This window comes from Ceratotherium simum, chromosome X, assembly GCF_057802395.1.
Source record: "Ceratotherium simum simum isolate JZ-2026a chromosome X, ASM5780239v1, whole genome shotgun sequence".
Classification (NCBI taxonomy): domain Eukaryota; kingdom Metazoa; phylum Chordata; class Mammalia; order Perissodactyla; family Rhinocerotidae; genus Ceratotherium; species Ceratotherium simum.
Genome location: NC_141940.1, coordinates 41,684,694 through 41,708,313, shown reverse-complemented (window position 1 = coordinate 41,708,313; position 23,620 = coordinate 41,684,694). Strand labels below are relative to the sequence as shown.

At 36.2% G+C, this 23,620-nt stretch overlaps 1 protein-coding gene across 3 annotated transcripts in view; it reads left to right on the top strand.

Annotated features, from left to right (window-relative positions):
- IL1RAPL2 (interleukin 1 receptor accessory protein like 2) overlaps positions 1-23,001 on the top strand; it is a 1,036,854-nt gene extending 1,013,853 nt beyond the window's left edge. For all 3 annotated transcript variants that reach the window (XM_087426516.1, XM_087426517.1, XM_087426518.1), the window contains 3 exons: positions 1,821-1,964; positions 7,915-8,085; positions 20,235-23,001. In XM_087426516.1, coding sequence (XP_087282642.1) covers positions 1,821-1,964; positions 7,915-8,085; positions 20,235-20,932 — 1,013 coding nt within the window. In that variant the 3' untranslated portion in view covers positions 20,933-23,001. The remainder of the gene's footprint in view (positions 1-1,820; positions 1,965-7,914; positions 8,086-20,234) is intronic.
- The last annotated feature ends 619 nt before the right edge of the window (positions 23,002-23,620 follow it).

Genomic DNA, 23,620 nt, shown 5'->3' with positions numbered 1-23,620 from the left:
CCCTCCAATGAAGTGCCTGAAATCTGCTAAGTCCTTTCATTCTGTCTGGTGAATTGTAGTTTAGCTTCTTTCCTTAGAACTGAAAGGGCAGAAGGAGCCAAAATTCACTTCAAGTCACATGTTCTCAAGAAGCATTACCAACAGTTTTATGGAAGAACAGGGAGAAGGTTTTGTTGTCACTTTCCAGGCTGGAACTTATAAAGCTGTGGTGTAATAAAAAGAGCCTTGAATTTGAAGTTAGGATATTTGGACTTAAGTCCCATCTTGGCTACTTCTTAGGTGTATTACCTTGGGTAATTGAATTAAGCTGCTGTGTCTCAGATACTTCATCTATAAATTTGGACCAACAATTCTTGCCCTAAAGGATTACTTAGAGAATAGATAGATTGGTTGAACATTTTATCTTGACTATGTATTACTTGTAGTATATAGTTTATATGTTTGTCTTTTTTCTTAATCTTAATCTTAATCGTTATATTGAGCCTGACTAATTTCTCTTAAGCAATAAGCCTATGTAGAAACAACGGACGTTCCCAGGGAAAAGTTGACAATCTGATTGTCAAGAGACCTTCAAGAGTGGCAGTCTGTCATGGTCAGAAATTTGATTTTGACAGTGCTCGAGAGTTGATCCATCCGGAGAGGCTGATTGATGCCAACCAAACTCACAAGCAACTGATGTACAAACTACAATGCCACTCTCTTTTCCAGTTTCTAGTTACATGGTAAACTGAATTAGCAATAAAAGAGTCACTTGGTGATTATGGATTTAGATTAAGGGGAGGTTACCTAATCTTTTAGGCAATTTTATCTGTATTATGTTGAGACCAATGAATGTTCCTGTCCCACAGTGGAAAATATGTCTGTGGTATGGTATCTTTCAGATTCAGCATTTCTCCTCTGGACATTGCTGAATTCATAGTCTAAACTCTTCTCTGACTTCCTATTTCTCTAAATTCCATGATACTATCTGCTAGTTTGATGATACACCATAGATTTTTTAATATCACTTATTAAGCTACAGGTAATTCACTATTCCCTGAGCCTGGGATACATTATGTCTCCTTCTATTATGTGTTCCAACTTGCAGAGTTCTAGGAGTGCCCCACCAGAGCAGCCTAATGCTGCTATTAGGTAGCCTGATGTTGGCTGAATAGGCCAGGTGATTAGCCTGTATTGCTCATTCTCTTTTAGCCCTATTGGGCATATTACATTACATACATATTATAGTCATTTATTCAAATAAGTGAGGGAAATGGATAAGCTAATTTTCCTTGCTTGCCTTCTATTGGATTATGTTTTACTGGGGTTAAATGAAACAGTTAAATCCTGCAAGCTCATTAGATTTTATTTAATTCTGAGAATAATTTTATGATTCTGTTCTCCTATAGAAGAATAGGGCCTGTGTCCCGAGAAGTACTAAATGGTAATCTTGCTAAGCTAATAAGATAATTTAACAGAAACAACAAAATATTGGCCCTGGACTAGAAAAAAGCAGCTCTAATAGTTCCCTGAAATACATTTAAAGCAAAAGTACATATGTGAGATCTAGACATGTTAAAAACAAATTGGGAGTGACTATTTCTTCTCATATATACTTACCACTTTCAATAGTAAAATTACTCAAATCTTTAGAAATGAGTTAATTTTACAAAAATTTGATTTACACAAATGTATCAAGAACAAAGCTAGTTACTGCATTAAGCAAGAATCTTCTGGAAAGAGAAGCGGAATGAGTTGTACATCTTACAGACTGGAAATATGGGAAGATCCCAAGTGTTACTGACTTAATTGCCTTTTCCTGTTTATTCTGTTTGTTCCAGATTTAATCTACAAAATTGAGCTTGCAGGAGGCCTGGGAGCAATATTCCTCCTCCTTGTACTGCTTGTGGCCATCTACAAATGCTACAACATTGAACTGATGCTCTTCTACCGACAACATTTTGGAGGTGATGAAACTAGCGATGGTAAGCTGTCTCCTATTGTTCAAATTCAATTAAAAGGCATGAATTTGTGATTACATAAGAGAATATCCCTATTCTTAGGAGATACATGCTGAAATATTTAGAGTTAAAGGGCTATGACTAATGCAAGTTACTCTTAAATAGTTCAGAAAATTTTTATTTATTAAGGAAGAGAGCAGGGCCGGCCCTGTGGCTTGGTGGTTAAGTGCGCGCGCTGCGATGCTGGCGGCCCGGGTTCGGATCCCGGGTGCGCATCGAGGCACCACTTCTCCGTTCATCCTGAGGCCGAGTCCCACATGCAGCAACTAGAAGGATGTGCAGCTACGACACACAACTATCCACTGGGGCTTTGGGGGGAAAAAACAAAATAAATAAAATCTTTAAAAAAAAAAAAAAAAAAAAAAAAGAAAAGGAAGAGAGCAAAAGGGAGAAAATGTTAACAATAGGTGAATCTGGGTAAAGGATATATGGGAGTTTTTTGAAACAGTTTTATTTTTGTAATGTTCTTGTATGTTTGAAATTATTTCCAAATAAGAAGTTTAACAAGGAGACATTAGTTGATCAGAAGATAAAATGATTGCTGTCAAAGTCCTTTCTCTTACTAACAAACAAATTAAGAATCAATTCCACTTTTTCCTCCAGAAAATTCAAATTTAGGTACAGATCATTTTTAGCCATTCCAGGCATCAAAAAATAGACAAATCATGCAAGAAACAGATTAAAAGCTGTGGAAATACTCTTTTTAAAGCTCATAGTACAGCTGGACCCACATATTTTGGATGATTGTAGCATCATTCTCAAAAGTGACCTCAAAGAATAGAAATTCAGAATGTGGCTTATAATTTTCTTATGTTAACCATTTACGGCCCTTGGAAATCTTATGAATGAAATATCAATAAAGCATTGTATTGATCCTTATTTCTTTGAACATCCAAAAATGATTAAATTTTTTCAAGAGAACAAATTACCATATTTTCAATCAATACAAATAAAAAATCATGATTTGTCATTCCTTATGCATAAAGTCCTCACCCACAAACTAGTGTAAGCTTTGGAAACGTGTGTGGAATGCCTTAGATACGCCAAGATTTAAAAAAAGTCCAATTGTAAGTCATTGCTTTAAAAAGGCAGATTTAGGGTGGGAAAAAATGGGTGAAGGGGGTCAAAAGGTAAAAAAAATAAGGTAAAGAAAAAAGGAAGCAGAAGGTAAAATAGAAAAGATAAATCTTAGTTTTCATTGTGTTGAAATAATGAAGGTTAGAGCTTTTGTTTGTTTTTTTTTTTTTGAGATCATGTTCTTTCCTCAAATGAGAGGGGTTCATGATTTTGTTTTCTTCTTATAGTGATAGCAGAAAGGCAGAATGGTGACTGTAACATCAAAATTTTTAAGAAATCTTTGATTTTTGTTTTATTGTTACTATTATATAAGCAATGATATGAGTGTATTTTGACTTATGTTTTTGCAGTAAATTAGAGAAATGCTATTTGATGAGTACATATACATTCTCATTATCAAAGTAGTGTATTTACCTTTTATAGCAGCCCATTTAAAACTATTAAAGACACTTATTCAGATATATCTTCAAAATGAGAAATTAGGGCCTTTTCTGACCATAATTATATGCTCCAACAATATATATGAAAATGTGGTCAATTATCCTCGGTTTCTATGTACAACAATTAATATTGAAAAATATGACTTCTTACCTGTACACATAAAAAGACTAGATGAAATATAGTGTTGAGGAAAATGTCACTGGTTCCCAAGGTGCCAACAAATGGCTAAAGTATCCAACTGAGAATGTAAAAGATGCATTGTCTATATGAAAGAACACGCAAGGGAGGCTCCTGTGATTCATTTGTTTTGAGTCATGATTATAAGCGATTTGTGAATACTCGCTGTAAGAGATGATACAATTTATGTTAATCTGCAATAATTAATTATTTGCATCACCCATACTCAATAATCAAGACTGATCCATTGTAGTACATATTTGTAAGATTAAATTCCTGCTAATGTCATGGGACATTTCAGGGATCAAATAGTCCATTTTATATCTGTATCTCCAATGTGGTCCATGTGGTCAAAGATGACAAGTAATCTAGAGCCTTTTGATTAAAGAATTGTATGTATTGATTTCAAAGCAATTGTTTTTGGGGGAAAATGCAATGTAGGGGGGTGGAATTCAAGGGTTTTCATTAGGAAGGAAAGTTAAAATATTTCATATTTCTACATGGAAGCTCGAACCTTAAATATACAATCTCTGTACTGGCTGAATGGAATACTAAAAAGTCAGCAGGTATGTAGCAAGGATGAATAAATGAATATTAAAGCCCTTTTAGAAATATCCAATTTCATGATGCCAAATGTCAGCTAGATAACCTACCGAATTTTTCATTGCTTCATTTAAATATTTTGGCATCTCATAGACACAACATAGTTTTACCCGTATGATTTTGTTCATGTTTTTTCTTTGATTCATCTCTATAGTAGCATTTCCTGAAAGTTCTTATAAAAATGGCTTATTTTTTATAAAATAAAATCTATCCAACAAATTTGACTTCTTAGCCATTTTTCGATATAATTCATTTTATTTCAATCCGCCAAGCAATAATTGCTTCATTGATTCAACATTTGAGTTATTCAGTCCTTAAATATTTATTAAATGTCTATTATGTGGCAGGCACTAGGCATGATGTATTTATTTACTTATATTCATCTGGATAAACACTATATGCACACACAGAGACACAGGTACTATAGTAGGCACTAGGGATACAATAATCAACAAAGTTACACAGTTTTTGCCTTTAGAAGCTAAGGATTTAGCCCTGTGTTTAACATAGCCCCAGAAGAACTGAGTTGTAAACAGGAATGACTTCCTGATAGTGAACAGGATTAAAATGAGATTTAAAAATGGGGAAAGACAGGTGTGACAACAGGAAAATTCTTCCACACACAGTTTGGTTCCCTTTCTCATAACTTCTCTCTTCATTTGGAATGACATAGGTATGGTGAACCTTGTGCAAGCGCTCTTCCTTATAATGCTCTGTCTGCATTGTGCTCTATTTTCTGGTTCATCAGATGTGCTTAGTCAGCATAATTTAACACAGAGGAAGGCTCATTAGCCTTGCCTAGAAAAGTGGTGTTACTGAATTGCCATTTGATTTTAAAACAATTTTCAGGTCTTGCTGTTAACCTTATTTGCATCACGTTGTTGATTTTGCTCTATCCGTCTTGCTCTTCTTTGTGAGCAACAGCTGTGGCTATTCATGAGGTTTTCTTGGCTGTCTACATAAGGCTGAAGTGCATTTTTTAAACTGTGGCATCTGGGTCACTGCTTGCTCACTAGCTGGCATCCTAGAGCTTCTGGGACATCTGACATGGTGGCTTTGAGAGCTCTCTTCCTGCTCTGGCCAGCCACCATAAGCTCTTCACCTTTAGTTCATCTTAAAGGGACATGACTGAAACCAGAAGCAATGATTTTCCAAAAATTGATGTGTTTCTAGAGTGTTAGGTAAAATTTATTATCCAGTTGTGTTGGATGTTAACACATATCAAACACATCAATGTTTTTTGTCATAATCTGATTTGGGATATGCAAATATAGCAATATTTTTCTAGAGGAAGGTCTTTGTAGCATCACCTGTATTAGGATATAGGTGAAGCAAGTAAGGATAGGACCAGGAATATGTGAGTTTAGGCATGATTGGAGGGCAAATAGTCATAGTCAGGACAAGCTATGGGGCAGGAGTCCAGAAGGCCACGTCAGATGGGTGAAAGAGTCAAGTAGTCATTGCAGATGGCGAGCTCATAGTAGATGCTCAACAAATCATTGTTGACTAAATTAGTAAGTAGTTGAATTTAGGGAGGTTTGTGAGGTATAAAAGTTAGAGGAAACAAGGGTCTAGTCTGACATTATGGAGTTTGAGGCGGCAACACCATCCACCAAGAACAATGAAATACATTCTGCTCATAGGAATGGAGCTGTTTGTCCTTTGGCCTCTTTTATTCTTCCAGCTGTGTATTATCGGCAGCCCTTAGTCCCAAGTGAGTAATCATAGCTGGAGAAAGTCAAGGACCTGCAGGTGCATCCTGAGCTTGATTGGAACGGGGCAGAGGTGCTAAGAGTACCAGGAGGTTCTTACATTAGCATTCCTTATGAACATTCTCACTTCCAAGTGGCATTTTATGTATAACAATGGAATGTGCCCCATTTGTAAGCCAAATGATCTCAACTATCAAGGGCAGTCCTTCATGTGCATCTGCTTCTAGGCAATCAAGTAACCCAACCACGGTTTACAGAAGCCTTTTCCAGCCAGAGAACATGCTAAAGAGAAGCCTCGTGGCTTCAGGCACCATCTTAACATAAAAACCGGAGTTTCTTGGGGCCGGCGCCGGTGGTGTAGTGGTTAAGTTTGCGTGCTCTGCTTCGGTGGCCAGGGGCTTGCAGGTTCGGATCCCGGTGTGGATCTACGCACAGCTCATCAAGCCATGCTGTGGTAGCCACCCATATACAAAATAGAGGAAGATGGGCACAGATGTTAGCTCAGGGCCAATCTCCCTCATCAAAAAAAAAAAAAAAAGCAACCAGAGTTTCTTTCATGTGGGGGTGGTGAAGGCTAGACTCTTACTAGAATTAGAATAACATAATCCTGCTTCAGACATCTCTAGATAGTCAGGGGTCCCGCCTACTTCTACCATAGGGTATTTATATCTCTTTATTTGCCTATCATTTATTACTCCTTCAGCAGGTAGAACCGAATCATTAATGGTGTAGGTAAGTGTGTGGCTGCTTTATTCTGTAAATTACGTTTTGATCAGGTTTTAGCTATATTCTAATCAGGTCTGTTTTAATAGAAAATATTGATGTGTTTTAGAAACAAATCCTGAAATGCTTACCTGTCTTTTCAAATTATTATTTGCAAGTAACTAGGTTTAATAAATACTAATAGTTCCATATGAGTCTATGCTCACTACATTAACTTTTAAACATAAATTTTTGATAAATGAGGGAATTTTGAAAACCACTATAACTTTTCCAATGTGGCCCTTCTAAAACCAATAGGGACTAATACCTTGAGTAGCTGTATTCATTAATATTTTTCGGAAAAAATCTGTATATATGCACATTTTCTCTTTGGAGATGCTGGCGCTGAGCCAATACAGCAAAGGAGGAAAAAAATACATTCTCCAAGTACAGTTAACTCTCTGACTAAATGTGTGAAGGGAAAACCTAATTTGGCAATACTGGAAAGATGTATATTTCGAAACAAAGGTTTCTTTTGGAAGCTTGTGTCAAATTAGTTGGCCATGGATTGAACAAGAATAATAGGCAATGCACTTGTATAAAACCCAGCTGTTGTCTCTAATATTTGGTAATGAACTGCTTTTTGTATATGAAGATGATGAAACTAACCAACTGGAAGTATGACATGTGCTATGAGTAGTGTCACCAGGAGTGAGTCTGGATTATTTCAATCTTCCACACTCTAGGGCCCAGCCCCTTTTGGATCTCTCTACATATTTGTGCAAACAAGGTATAGTCTGTGACCAAATAACAGAGCCAAGCCAACTGGCACAGAAAGAGTTCAAATCCATGACTTTGGTCTATTTAGTCCTGCATTCAAACACACTAAGCTAATCATTCACACATCATTGAACATCACAAATATGTATAGTCACCAAAAGTCACAAATAATAATTCTCTCTTTTATTCTGTCCTTGCTATAGGTTGCCCATTGGATAACAGTTTCAGTTCATATCATATGACTAGGTTATGTTGAAATGTACTAGATTTCTTATAACATGGCATGTGACTTATTTTTTCCAATTATTAACAATAGTCACTAATTATAGTGCTTATTCCAGCCTGTTAGCGGTTCTAGACTTCAAGTTCTTAAAGAGAACTTGCTAATATGTATAACCCTTTTGTTGTTTTTTATATTTAAGACAACAAGGAATATGATGCCTATCTCTCTTACACAAAAGTGGACCAAGATACTTTAGACTGTGACAATCCTGAAGAAGAGCAATTTGCTCTTGAAATACTGCCAGATGTCCTGGAAAAACACTATGGATACAAACTCTTCATCCCAGAAAGGGACTTGATTCCAAGTGGAAGTAAGTACTTTCAAGTTTTGTATTTCAAAAGTTTGGTTTCTTTTAGGAAGTTATATAAAAGCTTCCAATGTCAGAGCCAAGTATTTAAATAGTTGTTTCTCACAGGAGATTTTATTAAATTCAAATTTCTCCTGAATGTCTGTGTTCTGACTTTCTAACATCCGAATTTTTAAAAGGCACTTTCACTTAAAACTTAGTTATGGTTTTAAAATTGTGCCTTAAAGGTATTTTTAAATATATTGCCTTAGTGTTCTGAGAAAATGATGATCCTTAAAAAAATAATCTGTATAAATCAGTTCAAGTCTTTTCAATGCATTTCAGTTCGAAAGCTGGTCTTCTGTCATTGTGCTTCTACTTATACTTACAATCATTGTCACTAATAATTCTGAATTTATGCCTTCTTACTCATTTCCAGATTTATAGAAAAAATCCACCTAAAAAGGTATATGAGGCCATTGGGTATAGCACTTTTACTGTGTATTTAAATTATTTTTAAGAGGTTTTGGACTATGTGGGCTTGAATGCTACTTTTAAATTATACTACATATTGAAAGTTATATTTGAGCTTTCAGAATAAATTGAGGTTCAAGTAAAAATATATACTTTGTTTCTGTAAATGTTCACAGTGCTGCACAGAGTAAAGTATAAGGAGAATACAGAAAAGCCTAAGATATGGTCCCTGCCCTCAAAGAGCTTAAAAATGCCATTGAAGGAAAGTAAAAGTGCTAGAATTAGTTTGCATATGTGTTTATGTTAATATCTTTGGGGAGGAGGATTAAACTGTGACCACAAATTAAAATGCGGTAATTTATACACATGTGATAACAAAATAAAAAAGCTTATATTTTCAGTACTTGACAGTATATAAAATATTTTCACATACAATATTTCATTTCATCTTTACAATAATCCTATGTGGAGAGAGAGCAGTGGAGACATTTACAGATGAGGAAATAAGGCCTCAAGGAAGTCTGAGATCAGACAGCTGGCAAATGGTAGAGCTGGGATTAGAACCTAGATCTGTTTGACACTGGTTCTCACTTGGCTATATCACACTATTCCTCAATAACATTTATTCAGATTATCAGCAGTCCACTGTGGTCACTAAACTGACAGGAGACAAATTGAAACAATTGAGTCTTGATTATTCATCACTTTTCTCAGAATGCATATGTGTCTATATATGTTTGTGTGTACATGTGAGTATGCACACTTATATGTGCATAGAAAGGAACGAAGAAGACAATATTTCCTAGTCCATTGCTTTCCTGCACCATAAATGTAAGAATTCCCCAAACTTCTTCCCATGGTCCTCTGCTCTTTTCTTTCTGTAATTTCCTTCATTTTCATGACTTGAAATACCGCTTCTACATTGATCAAGCCTCAAGGAACATGCTGATACCTCAGAGTCATTTTTGATTCTTCCATATCTCTCTCCCACATCCAGTGTCCATTGCATCTTTTCCATTTTCACTTCTACCATTCTAGTATAGGCCCTAATTGCCACATTCCTGCAACGTTGATCACTCTCTGCTTTCCCTATTTTTCCTCTCTTCCATCTAATCCCACTAATATGTTATTCCTCCTTGATTATGTCACTCCTCTATTCAACAACCTTAAATTGTTCACCATTTCCTATAGGATAAAGTCCATAACCCTTAGATAAACACTTCTACAGGCTGGTGCAAGCCCAGGTTTATCTCCTAAACTTGTCTCCTACCATTTCCCCTACTCATACCTTTCACTCTAGGCAAATTGTGCCTTTGATATACATTGTGTGTCCTTGCAGTGCTTTTGTTCATGTTAGTCTTTTATACCTTTACAAATCCTATTTATCCTTCTCCATATCTGTGAAAACTCACAATAATTTCTCTAGCTCTAGAGTTCATGGTGCTTAATCACTTGTTCGACTATAAATTTTGTATTCCTGTAATATTTTTTATTATTTTATTGTTTTATGTAGTTTTGCATCTATTTATGTCTTTAGTCAGTAAGATTGTAAGCTCCATGAGAGCAGGGACTATATCTCATTTATCCTCATACCCCTGTCATCGTCTAGCCGAATACTTGAGCTCATTAGATGCTTCATATATGCATGTTAGTTTTGTTTGAACAGTGTTGGTTTAAGATAGGAGGGAATAATGAGAATGAAATAAGTACGTTTTTAAGTTTTTGCATGATAGTGTCTGAAAGACATTTTTCTTTAGCAAGGCGAATGTGAAAGCTAAATAGGAGCTTTCTACTGAAAGAAAAAAAAAATGTGAGTAATTCGTAGGAATAGTCTCAGTCCTCAAAACAGGCTAATGAGTATATTGCTTTTATTTTTTCAAATATTGGAAAGAATACCTATGAAGGGTTGATCAATCATTGGCAAAAAATTAAAAACACTTCTCTACTATTTTTTTGGCTTAGTTCATTAGATTAATATGTATTTTCTATATTTTTGCCAAGATCATCTTGTTAAATGTAGAAATTTTGCAAAATCGATTTTTAGAGTGATAATATCCTAAATTGTATTAAAGTAATATCATTACTTTATCATTACATATCAGAATTTATATTCTATGTCAGGTCATCTTCAGTAGGACTCAATGTGGTGCCGGCCTTTCTGCCTTTCTGCATTCCAAAATTGTTAGCACCACAATAGGCAGTCTTTATCAACTCCACTAAGTGACTGAAAAATGTCAGTCTTCCTGTCTGAATATTTCAACATAATCTTTCCTCTGAGCTGGGAAACAGTGCTTCACCATTGTGTGCATTAGAAAGGGAAATGGTGACAACATGAAACACAGGAGATCCACTTTACCTGAGAGTCAGTAGATGACATTTGCTTATTGTGTAAAGTAGCAGCTATCGTGCATGGGTGAGAGACCAAGAGAGCATGAGAGCAAGAGAGATGCATCCTAAAATTGTGTCCTGTTAGTGCTCCCAGATGACTGTCCATTTTGATGGCTTGACAGGTCAATTGAATCAACCTGCTGTGTCAATTTACCCAAAAAGGTGGTATAATATTTTACACCTTATTGAGTTAGCTAGTTGTTCGGCTAAATTGATTGAAATTGATTAGTTGTTTTAGTGTATCATGGACAGGTCTGAACATCCTCCTTGACCATGGCTGTGAGGATTACACAAGCCATACTTCCTAGCTCAAAACTATAAGATTTTAGTTGAAAACTATAACAAACTGCATAAGAAATGATAGGAAGTTGTCACGTAGTACACCCTGGCATTTGAAGAACTTACCGTAAAAACACCCAAGAAGATGTCATCAGGATAGGCATAGATTTTATAGTCCATAGAAGATCATTTTAATATTTTGAGATTATACAGCCATCAGACTGAGCAGGGACTTGGATCCTGGGTATCCAGTGGCTCACAAGAAGACTCCTTTTACAAGTAAGCCATTTGGGGCAACTATGCAGTTTTTAGATGCAACCACTGGAGGGTGTTAGATTTTAATCCTTCCTTCCTGAACGAGGAAATTCATGGTCTCTGAATTCCGATTTGCGAGTGTAACCTGCAGAAGTTCTTAAAAAGGCCCTTTGACAATTTTTCTTTTCCATCAACATTTCAGAGCTGGCTGAGCAGTCACCATGTCACGATTAACGAGTTTTTCCTTGGCATTTTTAGCACGCATTCAGGAAGTCGATGAAGTATATGAATAATATACTTGATTTACACATGAATGACAGAGTAGAACATTTTGGACTTGGTGTATGTGTGTTATTAAAGAAGCTTCTGTGGTCTGTATTTGCAGCCATTGGTACAGATTTAACAGGTTATGCTATATAAATATAGACACATTCCTGCGGGGGGGAAAAAAAACTAGTTACAATATTATAAGCTATGTTTGTCCCTCACATCTCATTTAAACATGTTGACCCAAGACTACTCCTTCCTCCAAAGACTAGCAATGAGTGAGGCCTTTGAGGATTGTAAAAGCAGACTTCATAATATCATTCTTGATCTACAACAATAATTTTCTATGAATCAAATTAATGAAGTCTATGACATAAACCCATTCATGTTTAATGTCTTCACTTTTGATGTATCTTCATTTTTTTTTGCACCACTCTCATGGTATTCCAACTCAGCCTCATTAACATACAAACCTTTCCAATGCATACAGTTTCAAAAGTACACGAATTGGTCTCCCTCACATCCTCTCTCTCTCTCTCTCTCTCTCTTTCATATGACCAAAAGTTCTCAAAAAGCTTCGATACAAAGATGTCACTTTCCAAGGTGAGGTGGAGGTGTCTGTACCCTTCTCATATGCCCTACTAGGGAAGTGTCCTTTGCCCATTGTGAACCAGCAGAGATGGGGAGATTTGATACAAATATTTTTCCTAAATGCTAAAACTAAAAGTCTTCAGATCTGGACATTATTTTCCTGGCAGTGACCTACCTTTCCATTCTTGAGCCTGTGGCCAGGATCTTTCTTATGTTTTCTCAGGTTTGATGCCTGAATGTGGCAAGAATTCCTACTTTCCAGTAAAAGTTTGGTCCGTCTCTTCCCAGGCTAGAAACATCTGTCCTGAGAATAGCAAAAGCAACTTTGTTGCCAACAGGCGTCTGGATGTCAGAAGTGACAGGCAACCAAAAGAAAGCCAGATAGAAAACACCCTACTCAAACTGCCTAGAGACACAAACTTGAGAAGTAGAGATTTTCTCACCCCTGCAGCTGCTGGGTTTTGTGGTGTAAAGTACTCTACACAGAGCACATTGTGTTCATGGGGCCTAGTGGATCCTTGAGGAATGAACAGATGTGCTCTGAAGCTGACATGTGACCAACAGAACCCAGCTGTGCAATTTAGATCCTGACACTAGGGAAATTTTTGGATGAGTACCATTTAGGCTCTTGAGCCCGTCTTATCTCACTGTTTCTGCAGAGATTAAAAAAAACATAAAAATATAAAAGGTTATTGAATTGGGCTGAGGGCCACTGATGAGACTGAGAAAACAGCATTCTAAGACTGAAAATAGAAACAACCCAATCCGGTAGCTTGCTGTTTGCCTTTAAAACAAAACAAGCAAGGTACTTAAAAGTACATTTACAATATTTATTAACAATTATAAATTGAGCCAGTTCTTGCTGAAGCTTTAGAAAAATCTATAGATGTCTAAGTGGACTTTGAAGAGAAAAAAATCCTTCAAAGGCCTTTATCTCAGTTTCCCCTTCTATTAATAGGAAGACTATGGGGATCTCTATATAAGTTATTCATGCATTATTTCACTAGAGAAATACACTAGTGAACTAAAAATGTTATCATGCATATGATTGTTCAGCAATTTCTGTTGAAATTATATCTATGAATTTGGCCACAAGTATAAAATTGTCTTTCCATTTGTTTTCATGCTCAATTTTCTGTGAGTTTCTCTCACTTAGAAATTCTAGGACTCCTGCAGTAATTTAGAGGAAAAATGATAATGTCTGATTACATTCTTGCAGTTGCTAGACTTTCCTTACTAGTCTAATCTTCAGTTCTTTAATGCTTAGAACTAGCCATGTGATTATGCTGACAATGAAATGACAAATGACTGGAGAATACATCTGGTGTCAGATGATCCCTAGTCACTTCTGAAGTGAGGCATGCAAAAAACGTTTTTGTACATGGATCTGTAAGTACTCATTGCCAATATTTCCTCTAATAACAGTACATATTGGACACCATTCAAGTAAATTGTCCTTGGAGAGTAATAAAATCCTTTTCAAGGCAATCTGACGTCTGTGACCTAAAAAGTGTGAGGGTGACATGCACAACCATGGAATTTAACACATTGTGTGCAATTTACTCACATGGAATAAAATTAGATATGCCCACCATTCTCTTCATGTTAGAGTCAAGAGAGAGGGAACCATATTCCATCATGCCCAGAAATGTACTGAGGTCAATGGACTGAGGTTTCTCCTTAGAGTTTGAGGTAAAGGAAGAATCCATTGTGTAGAATTTCAGTCAGGAAAGCTTCTGTTTGGGTGGGACAAAGAAGAGGCAACTTTAAAAAAAAAAAGAGTAGAAGACCAGGATAAACGTGTCTTAAGTACCAATGGAACCACAGAAAAGACCATATGACGAGCAAGTAGTCTTGTTCCACGTTTACTAAGATAGCACTGATTGGAATTAGTTATATCTATAAGTTTCTAGGGCATGAGGTTAAGGGAGAAAAGAGGAAGGAAAGGATATTTTGCATACTCTCTTTGTTTGCTACTCTCCACCTTACCTTTCTTTCAATATTCTCTGAATGTGTTCCATTATCTACCTCTATTCTTGGTGAAGAGGTGAAGAGAGAAAAGAAATAATCTAGAGATGTGGACAACATTCTAGAGTAGATTCTTCCCACTATCATGCTTTTCCTCCCACCCACAGGTGAAAGGAAAAGTAAAAGATTCACTGCCAGAAATATAGCCTTCAAAGTCAAAGCTGTAAATAAATATAATTCCCTACACTCACAAAATCTCAGCAAACCCATGTTAACTGTTGACTGACATATTAATCAGAATTAATTAGGACCCTTACACTAGTCAGTAAGGAACAAAACTCTTGCCAAAAAAATTTAGCCTAGCAAACTATGAATTATCAAGCCAAGGACTTGGAGGTGGAGGGGGCAGGGAAGTTTTTTGTAGGGCAAACAATATTGCACACAGTTTAGAAAGTGCCAGCGCCCATTCCCCTCACAGACACCTGGCTAAATAAAAATTTTGTAGCCTCAATCTCTGTGGCAGACAACACAGACAGAATCGTACATCTGCCAGAGGCAGAATCAAGACCCGAAAGCTTTAGCAACATCAGCCAAGGTAAAGAGTCAGGTTGTCAACCTATATAACTTTTGATACGTTAGTATTAAGCATCATTATTTAAAATGCCGATAGTGTTTTCAGTGAGACTACATTATGAAGTACCACACTGTAAGTCTCTAGTTATACCAGAGGTCTAATATTTTTTCCTAAATATATAGTGCTGAATAATACATTTTTTTGATACATAGGAAAACTATATTATTTTTGCTGGTTTCTCCACACAAGTTATAGGAGGAGATCCATCTCAATCACTGTCAGAAATTGTCTTAATTTTAATTCTTGATATAGTAACCCATAGGTTTTATAAATATTATTGTTGATAGCTATCAATTAGCTAATGTTCACTAAAAATTAATGGAGTATTATCTTTTGATGCATCCCGTCCCATCCTAATGATTTTTCTGTTTAACTGATAGTGGATGCACATAGCTGTAGGTAAAAGCATATCAAACTACTATTATTTGAACCTGACAAAGTAATAAATTATGCCTTTGTCTACAGACTAAGTGTTTGTCTTTCAACTTTTTTAATATGCTAACTGCCCCTAATAATGACCCTGACATAAGTGGAAGTGTCAATACAAAAAATAATTTACAAGTAGTTAATTGATTAGTTGGATAAATCAGATGGTTAGTAGGTAGTAGAAAGACCACAAGGAAAGTCATGAATATAGAGGTTTTTCTCCCTTCCCCTTCTGCCTACATTTGTAGCATATTCAGAGCCTGAGATTTAGGAGAGTACTGAGTTCTTTTGAAAAAGGACATACATCCCATTAGAAGCAATTTCTTGGGGCTGCCATTCTTCCTGCTTCAATTTTGTTGCTTTATTTCTTCCTTCAGTTGACTTTTTTGCTTTGTTAATAAATGTCCTATTTTCAAGTCACTTTTGTAGATCTAATCCTACTTTTCTTAATGCACTGGAATTTTGGTTTATACAACTGCCCCCGAAAGGGATTTTAAAATTGAATTTGCTTTGCTTTTAATATGGGTTTAGGTAGTCACTTGCCTAGTTTCCTACAAATACTGGTGCTACTGGCAAGACCTTTATTCATTTCTTTAATAGGTACGCATCCCAAGGAGGGCCTAGTGACAATGCATTTTCTTCTAGAATATTTTCCTCTCTGTCAACTCCCAGTATAGACAAAAGGAAAAGGTTCCCTGCAGTTGCACTTATAATGTGAAAAATGAATTTATACCAATTTAGGCACCCCTATCAAAACTGTGTTCAAGGGAGTTTTTTCTTCACCAAATTGTGAAGATCACAAGTAGGTTAAATGTAATTAGCTTTGTTTTATGTCTGATAATCTGGTGTGGTTTCACAGCCTTGTCTAGAGAAGCAGAAGGCTATCAGACACAGTCTCCTTTAGTCTTTTCCGTCATCAATAAGTTACTTTAAACCAAAATTTGCAAACAAATAACTTAATAACCTTCATGTAAGTGATATTTTATATTTTTATGTGGAAAAGAGAGTCTTTTAAGGGATTCCTGCTACTCAGTTGCTGAATTTGCCTGAAAAAGTCAGGGCAAGTTTTAATGAGTATTCATATATGCTGTGGATTTAGGGATTTTTTTTTGAAAAACATTTCTTTATTATCTCTTCATGGTAACAAGCTTTTTAAAACTGTTTCTGAAGTTTTCTAAAATGTCTGCCACAAAACCACAGCCCTACCATGGTAAACACCACTGCCTGTCAGAGACTACACTAACTATGGACGAGCAATGTCTTAACTTGATACCTGTTTCTGCTTAGTTTATTTGGAACTTTTCCAAACCTGAACACCTTAATTGGTCTCTAATTCAGAGGCAGCCAGCTTTCTCTGTAAAGGTCCAGATAGTAAATATTTAGGATTTGTGGGTCATATATGATCTCTATTGCATCATATTCTTCTTTTTTTTCTTTACAACCCTTTAAAAATGTTTAAAAAGATTATTCTTAGCTCACAGGCAATACAAAAACAGGACACAGTCCTAATGGATCAGGCTCCAATGCACAGTCATTGGACGCAGACATGCAACCCTGGGGTAAGGAGGAAATTATTTTGAGCGCTTGCTACATAGAAACCAGCAACAACTCCCTGGCTAAAGATTAGCAAGTGAAAAATATTAACTCTACCTGTTTGGTCTCTTGCTAATTTACTTATATTTTCCATGATGGCTAGGTCATTGTTTTTTCCTGGTGATACAGAGAAAGAAAGAAAAAAAAAAAACTTAGGAAGAGAAGCAGGAAGGGAGCAAAGAGATATAGGTAAGAAAGGAAGACAGAATAAGAGAGAGAAAGGCAGAAAGAAAGAGTGAGAAAGCAACGTGGGAAGTAAAAGGACAAGAGGGAGATGGGACATAAAAAGAGAAAAGAAAGGTAGAAAGGAGAAAAAGAGAAAAACAGAGAGAGAAAGAGAGAGCGCCAGAATATGGAAGCTAGGGCACAGTCTCTCCTTCTTTTCCTTAGAGCCAAGCAGCTCTTAGAGGCACCTCCCCAGCTGCTTTCAAACATTGAGGTTGCTGCCCAGCCACTGATCACCATCCCAAAAAGTGAAATGTGGGCTTCACATCTGAAAACTTCCACTTGGTTGTTCACCAAGTGAAATGGAACACAAAATTCAAGGCCCAAGCAAATGGCTCATGTTTTCTTTGGGAGACTTGGGCTGTGTCTACCCAGGGAAAATTTTGATGTACTGACTGACTGACTCCAGTGCATATGATTAATGTATATATAGGGCAAACCAGGATAATTCAGGTCTTTTTTCTTCCACAGCAGGTTTTCAGCTGGAATTATCTGGATGGTTGCCTCAACTCTCCACTAGGCTTTGCCAGGATAAGCACAGCCAGTGTAGTATGCAGGAGACAGGGACCACTCCCTCTCTCCAAGGTTCCCTTCAACACCCACACCCTGTGCAGCTGAGCGTAATGGGATCTGTCCTCACAGGCATTCCTTCTGGGGGCAAATGAAAATTCTGTCTAATGAATCTCTAAGAAACCCCCAAAACCCTGAATGTTGCATTCTGTTTAGCTGTCAAATGGCAAAATATAATAGACAGGTGAAGGGGGAGAACCATATTAATGGGAAAAAAAAGAATTGTACCCTGTTCCCTTCCCCATTTAAGAAAAAGGATAGCAAAGCCAAAGCCCACAAGATCCCCATCAAATTAATTAGTACGTATGTGTATAGTTTCTATTACGACCGTGGACACCTGGGTTGTGTTTTTTTTTCAGTTAAGTAGATAGAGATATGTATAGATATACCTTTTGTTTTTAAAAGTACAGTATAGTTAAAACGTAAATTAAACTACATCTCAACACATAGAAATAGTGTTGTTCATAGAGGTATAGTTTATGTGACAGATGTGCTCCTGACAAGGTTTGTACAGATCGATTTTTAAAAATTAAATGAAAAGCTGCAATTAATAAGGAAAGAATACTACTTGGAATAACCCCTTAGTAAATTATTTCGTAAAGAATTCTTCTGTAAAATTAACAATTAACTCATAGTTTACCTGGTAAAGCTGCAATTTTATGGACTCCTGCACTTATACCAGGATTTGGGGTTTCGGTTTTGTTTTGTTTTGTTTGGAGGAAAGGTGAAAAGAATAATGGGAAAGATGCATGATAGTTTATTTTACTGTATCTTACAGATCCAACTTCTAATGATGAAGCTTCCCACATAACTTCTTTCTTTTTGGGAGCAGAAAGAAAGGAAGAAAATGAAGAGTCAGAGCTGTTGATACATTGGGATAATATTTTTCCACTCTATTGAAACTTTCTACCTTTCCTTCCATTCTGTTTCACCAGTTCTCTAAATGATAATTACGGAGTGATAACTTCTCCATTGCTACTTGTGTGGTGTTTTTGTTTTTATTTCTTTTTTTTAGCAGATTTCAATGCTGATTTTTTTCCCTGAATACGTAATCTCTAAAATAAAATGCTTAAAATTCTTAAGTTTTCCTTCCCACTTAGAAGTTGCCTTATCCCCTCTGATATAGTCATTGTAACTACTGCATGAGAAAGTCCTGAAATGTATTAAAACTAAAACAGTAGTAGCAACGAATTGTTAAATGAGCAATTTTATGTGTATCTCTTAAAAAGTTTTTTGTTTATCTGTAGATTGTGTAGAAACTTTGCTCATTTTCACTTGTGAAAGTGTTCTTGCTGCCAAGTGGTGGAAATTAAACCCTGGAAAAGAGAGATCATCTGTAAAATATGCATCTGTAAAATAAGTTTCTCTTTTCAAATGGCTTGTACTGGGCTGTTTGGCGGCCCTACGCTATGTACTGGACGTGACTCCTTGAAAGCAGTCTGTAACCTTGAGCAGATTTGTAGTGACAAATGTTGCTATGCTTCTGTAAGCACTGCTTCTGCTAGAGGGCACTGTATATTAGACAAGGCCTTGTGCTCTGCTTAGTAAAGACAGCTCTCTGTTGCAGCACCTGTGTCCAAGTCTCCATTTGTTAACACATGTGTGTGTTTCCCTTTTTGGCTGATACGACTTTGGGAAGCATGATTGCAAAAGAATTATTCCATAAGATAAATAAATCTAGAGTTAATTCAGTGTTTTTCTACCATGAAAAGGCCATAACATATTCACCTCACTCTCAGAATTGCTCCACAAAGTAGGGCAAAGACTTACTTCTCAGTTGACAAACTCCTCCTCCTTTACTGTTCATTGCACACCATCCCCCACCTCCAATTCCACCCCTCACGCTTCCACTGAACAAAGAGCAGCTGGTTCAAATTAAAGTCATGGGCACGCACACACCACTTCCCTATCTCCAGGTTTGAAGGGCAAAATGGAGAACTGAAGGTTGCAAATAACAGACAGTATTCTGAGAAACAAGCTGTGATTCTAGAAGAGATTTTCCACCATCTCTATCACAATTATCTTTGAGGTAGTTCATATACATAGACCCCCCTACTTATTTAATAGGTGAAAACTAGGGGGAAAAGCAAATCAAAACCATGAGTATGGTGATCCTTCATTCATTAAAAGGCTTCATTTCTCTTTTCATCAACCTGTTGATTGCTCGTACAGTTAGAGGACTAGCCTGGACGCCTGCCTTAATTAAATGATTAAGTAAATAAAAATAACTGGAATACCCTTAAGCTCTGAAGAAGTCAGAGTTTATATTAACCAGCAGAACACTGTAAGGAATGATGAGGGAAAAGAAAATGAGTATTATAAGCAATTTTTTTTAAATTTTTATTTTTAAGGAAATGGGATTTCTGAATGTGCTATACAAGAAAAGAAAACGTGATGTACATTAGTGAAAGACTGGATCTTTTCTATACTAGAGTGCAAACCTAATGCTTTAAAGACCAGAAATGTCTTTGTTTTACTCTTTCTCTCTTTCTGTGATTTGTAGCATACATTGAAGATCTCACAAGATGTGTTGAGCAAAGCAGAAGACTTATTATCGTGCTAACTCCAGACTATGTTCTCAGACGAGGATGGAGTATTTTCGAATTGGAAAGCAGACTACATAACATGCTAGTCAGTGGAGAAATCAAAGTGATTTTGATTGAGTGTACAGAATTAAAAGGGAAGGTGAATTGCCAGGAAGTGGAATCATTAAAGCGCAGCATCAAACTTCTATCCCTGATCAAGTGGAAGGGACCCAAAAGCAGCAAATTAAATTCTAAGTTTTGGAAGCACTTAGTATATGAAATGCCCATCAAGAAAAATGAAATGCTTTCTCAGTGCCATGTTCTGGACTCTGCAGAACAAGGACTTTTTGGAGAACTGCAGCCTATACCCTCTATTGCCATGACCAGTACCTCGGCCTCTCTGGTGTCATCTCAAGCTGATCTCCCTGATTTCCAGCATTCAGATTCGATGCAAATGAGGCACTGTTGCAGAGGTTATAAACACGAGATGCCAACCACCACCTTGCCAGTACCTTCCTTAGGCAACCACCACACTTATGGTAACCTGCCTCTAACGCTACTCAATGGACAGCTACACCTTAATAATGCCCTGAAAGATACCCAGGAATTTCATAGGAACAGTTCCCTGCTACCTTTATCATCCAAAGAGCTCAGCTTCACCAGTGATATTTGGTAGTGAAAAATCTAAAGTCCTCTGAACAGCTATGTGAGCATACGGAATTTCTGCTATACCAAGCATAAAGTACACCTAATAACATTGAGGTGCTGAAAAAGTGTTTCAAGAAAAAGGCACAGAAATTGCTTTTGTACTTAAAATTTTTTGTTTACATTTCCAGACTAATGGGGGGAAAGAAGACCTGTTTTTGTAGTATAGTACCTTGTTCCAATGTACAGTTTTGATTTCTTCCTGAAAAGAAAAAAATTAAAATCCTATTGTTTTAGAGTAGGTTTTATGATACCACTTGGACTGCAAGCTTAGTAAGTAAGCTATCTTCCTGATATTTATGAATATTTTAGTATTTATATGGTATTTGAAATAAGGAAAACTTAAAGACTTTAACTGAATTTGAAAATTTTGAAGTAAGTGTAAAGGGAAAAGAGAACTTCTATAGAATAATTGAAAATCAGGAATTATCAAGAAAAAAGTGTTGAGGTACCCCATTTGAAGACTGTAAAGGAAGATCAGTTAAGAAAAAATGTGATTTAAATGTTTAGAACTTCTTCAACATAACGGACAACTTCTGTAGACTAAATCAACAGCTCATAATGACAGCTTTTAGTTTTATTAGGCAAGCACATCTGTAGGCAAACTGGTAGGTAGGTAAACAATGTGCATTTCTTAAGCAAATGAATAGACAGGCTGTTAGTTCTTTTAGAATGGTTTTGAACAATTCTTACAGCTTTCTAGCCTATTTCAAAAGTTTTACAAATTTGAAAACACATTTTAAGGTGTGCATTATATTGTTTGCTAACAAATTCACGTTTGGATTTTTTTCCAAATGATCTCTTGACCTGCTGTAAGCTTTATACGAAGATGTGAGCATCTTTCTACTTTTTTTCAGCATCATTGGAGTTTGAATTTAAATCAATATTGACTGCAAGTGTCAGCAGTAGAAAAGAAGTAAAACAACAATATTCACAGATGAAGTGCTGAATGATTCAAGTTTACTAGTGGTAGAGCAGCAATTGCAGTGATTCTCATTTGAAATATAACTGTGAAGCGGACTATTCTGTACATACACAATATCTGCTTGGCCATGTGTGCAGGGCTCCTGCAGAAGTATCTCTGTTCCTGGTGCTTCAAAGAGTCTATTTTAGAGACTAAACTTCAACACCCTCATATTGTGACTGTGACTATACCATACCAGAAAATCTCTGTGCATAATCTAAAATATTATAAATTTGCTGTAAGGAATGTGCCCCTATTCTAGTATTTATTATGGGTTACGACTCCATGTTCTTTCCAATTAATCAGTTTTGGTGTGCTGTCCACCGAGATGCCTGTGAGGGTCAACTGTTAATCAGGGTTGATTCTGGCATTTTGCAAATGGTTCTAAAATCATGTTTTTGGGCAAATATAAACAAGGACAAATGTACACAGTGTTTACAAATTAAGAATTTGTCCAGCCCTTGTGAAACTGTGAAACTCAAATGTGTTTTGATTATTTTTTTAACCTCATTACATTATCGATTCCCTGTGATCCATGGGTTTTGTTCAAAGTACTTGTTTCTCTGTTGCTTTTCTATATCCAGCTGCTCAGAAAATGCATTATGCACCAACAGTATGTGAAAGCTTAGCAGTGATACATGTTCATTTCACAGTGGGGACAATTAGTTGCTCCTTTGAAAAGTCCTATTTAACATATATAGGAGTTTCATAGATGTATTTTTCCCACTGATAAAGGTGATTTTGCGTCTGTAAAAACTATAGGTATTTCAAAATGGAAATTTATCAATTCCGAACTGTTTTCCAAGTGTTATAAAGTTGTATTTATTCTCATTGTTCTTTAATGATATGTGTAATTAATAAGTTAATAATCTGCATGAAATGAGTAGTATATGTTTAAGTGACCAATTGTACTTTTCATTATTTTGTTTTTCACAGAAGTCTAGATTAATTCAAATTGAATGTTCAGTGGTATTTTTAAACTAATAGTTCTGTATTGAGCATGCCAGTTCTGAAAATATAACATGGGTCTCTCTGCTTCCTTTATTTACAATGATTAAACGTGGGTAGCAATTTGAGTTGGCTGGCCACAATGTGTCCTTTCACTACTAGGAGGTGCTCAGAAACAGAGCATTCACACTTGTGCTGGGGAACTTGACAAGAAACCTTTTCTACCATTTTCAGGAACCAATGTGTATACTATCTATAAAAATTTATTTCTAGATGGCAATTCAAAATTTGATTTTTATCTGAGGTTTTTAAGAGATATAGCCCATAAAGTTATAATAAGTATTTAGTCTAGAACATGATGTATTCTTCCAGTTGCTTTCACAGTGGGAAAAAATTTTCTTCTCAATTTTTCACTGAAATGGATTCTGGAAATTTAGAAAAACACTAGTGTGACTAGTTCCCATACATTCATAGAAAATTTATTTAGCTCAGCCATCAACAGTATACATACTTTTAAAAACTAAGGCTATTTTAAGGTGAAAAAGTCTGAAAATGTCAGAAATTATTAGACAAATAAAAGCAACAGATATATAGGAAATGAAAACTGCATTAAGAATAAACAATGTTCAGGGAGATGGACAACCTGTACATGGTTTTAATTTGGTAAAATATGAAATCTAGGAGGTTTGGTAGTCTGTGGGCTCCAATCTAACTATGGAGACTCCGAAAAGTAGCTGGACGGTTCCT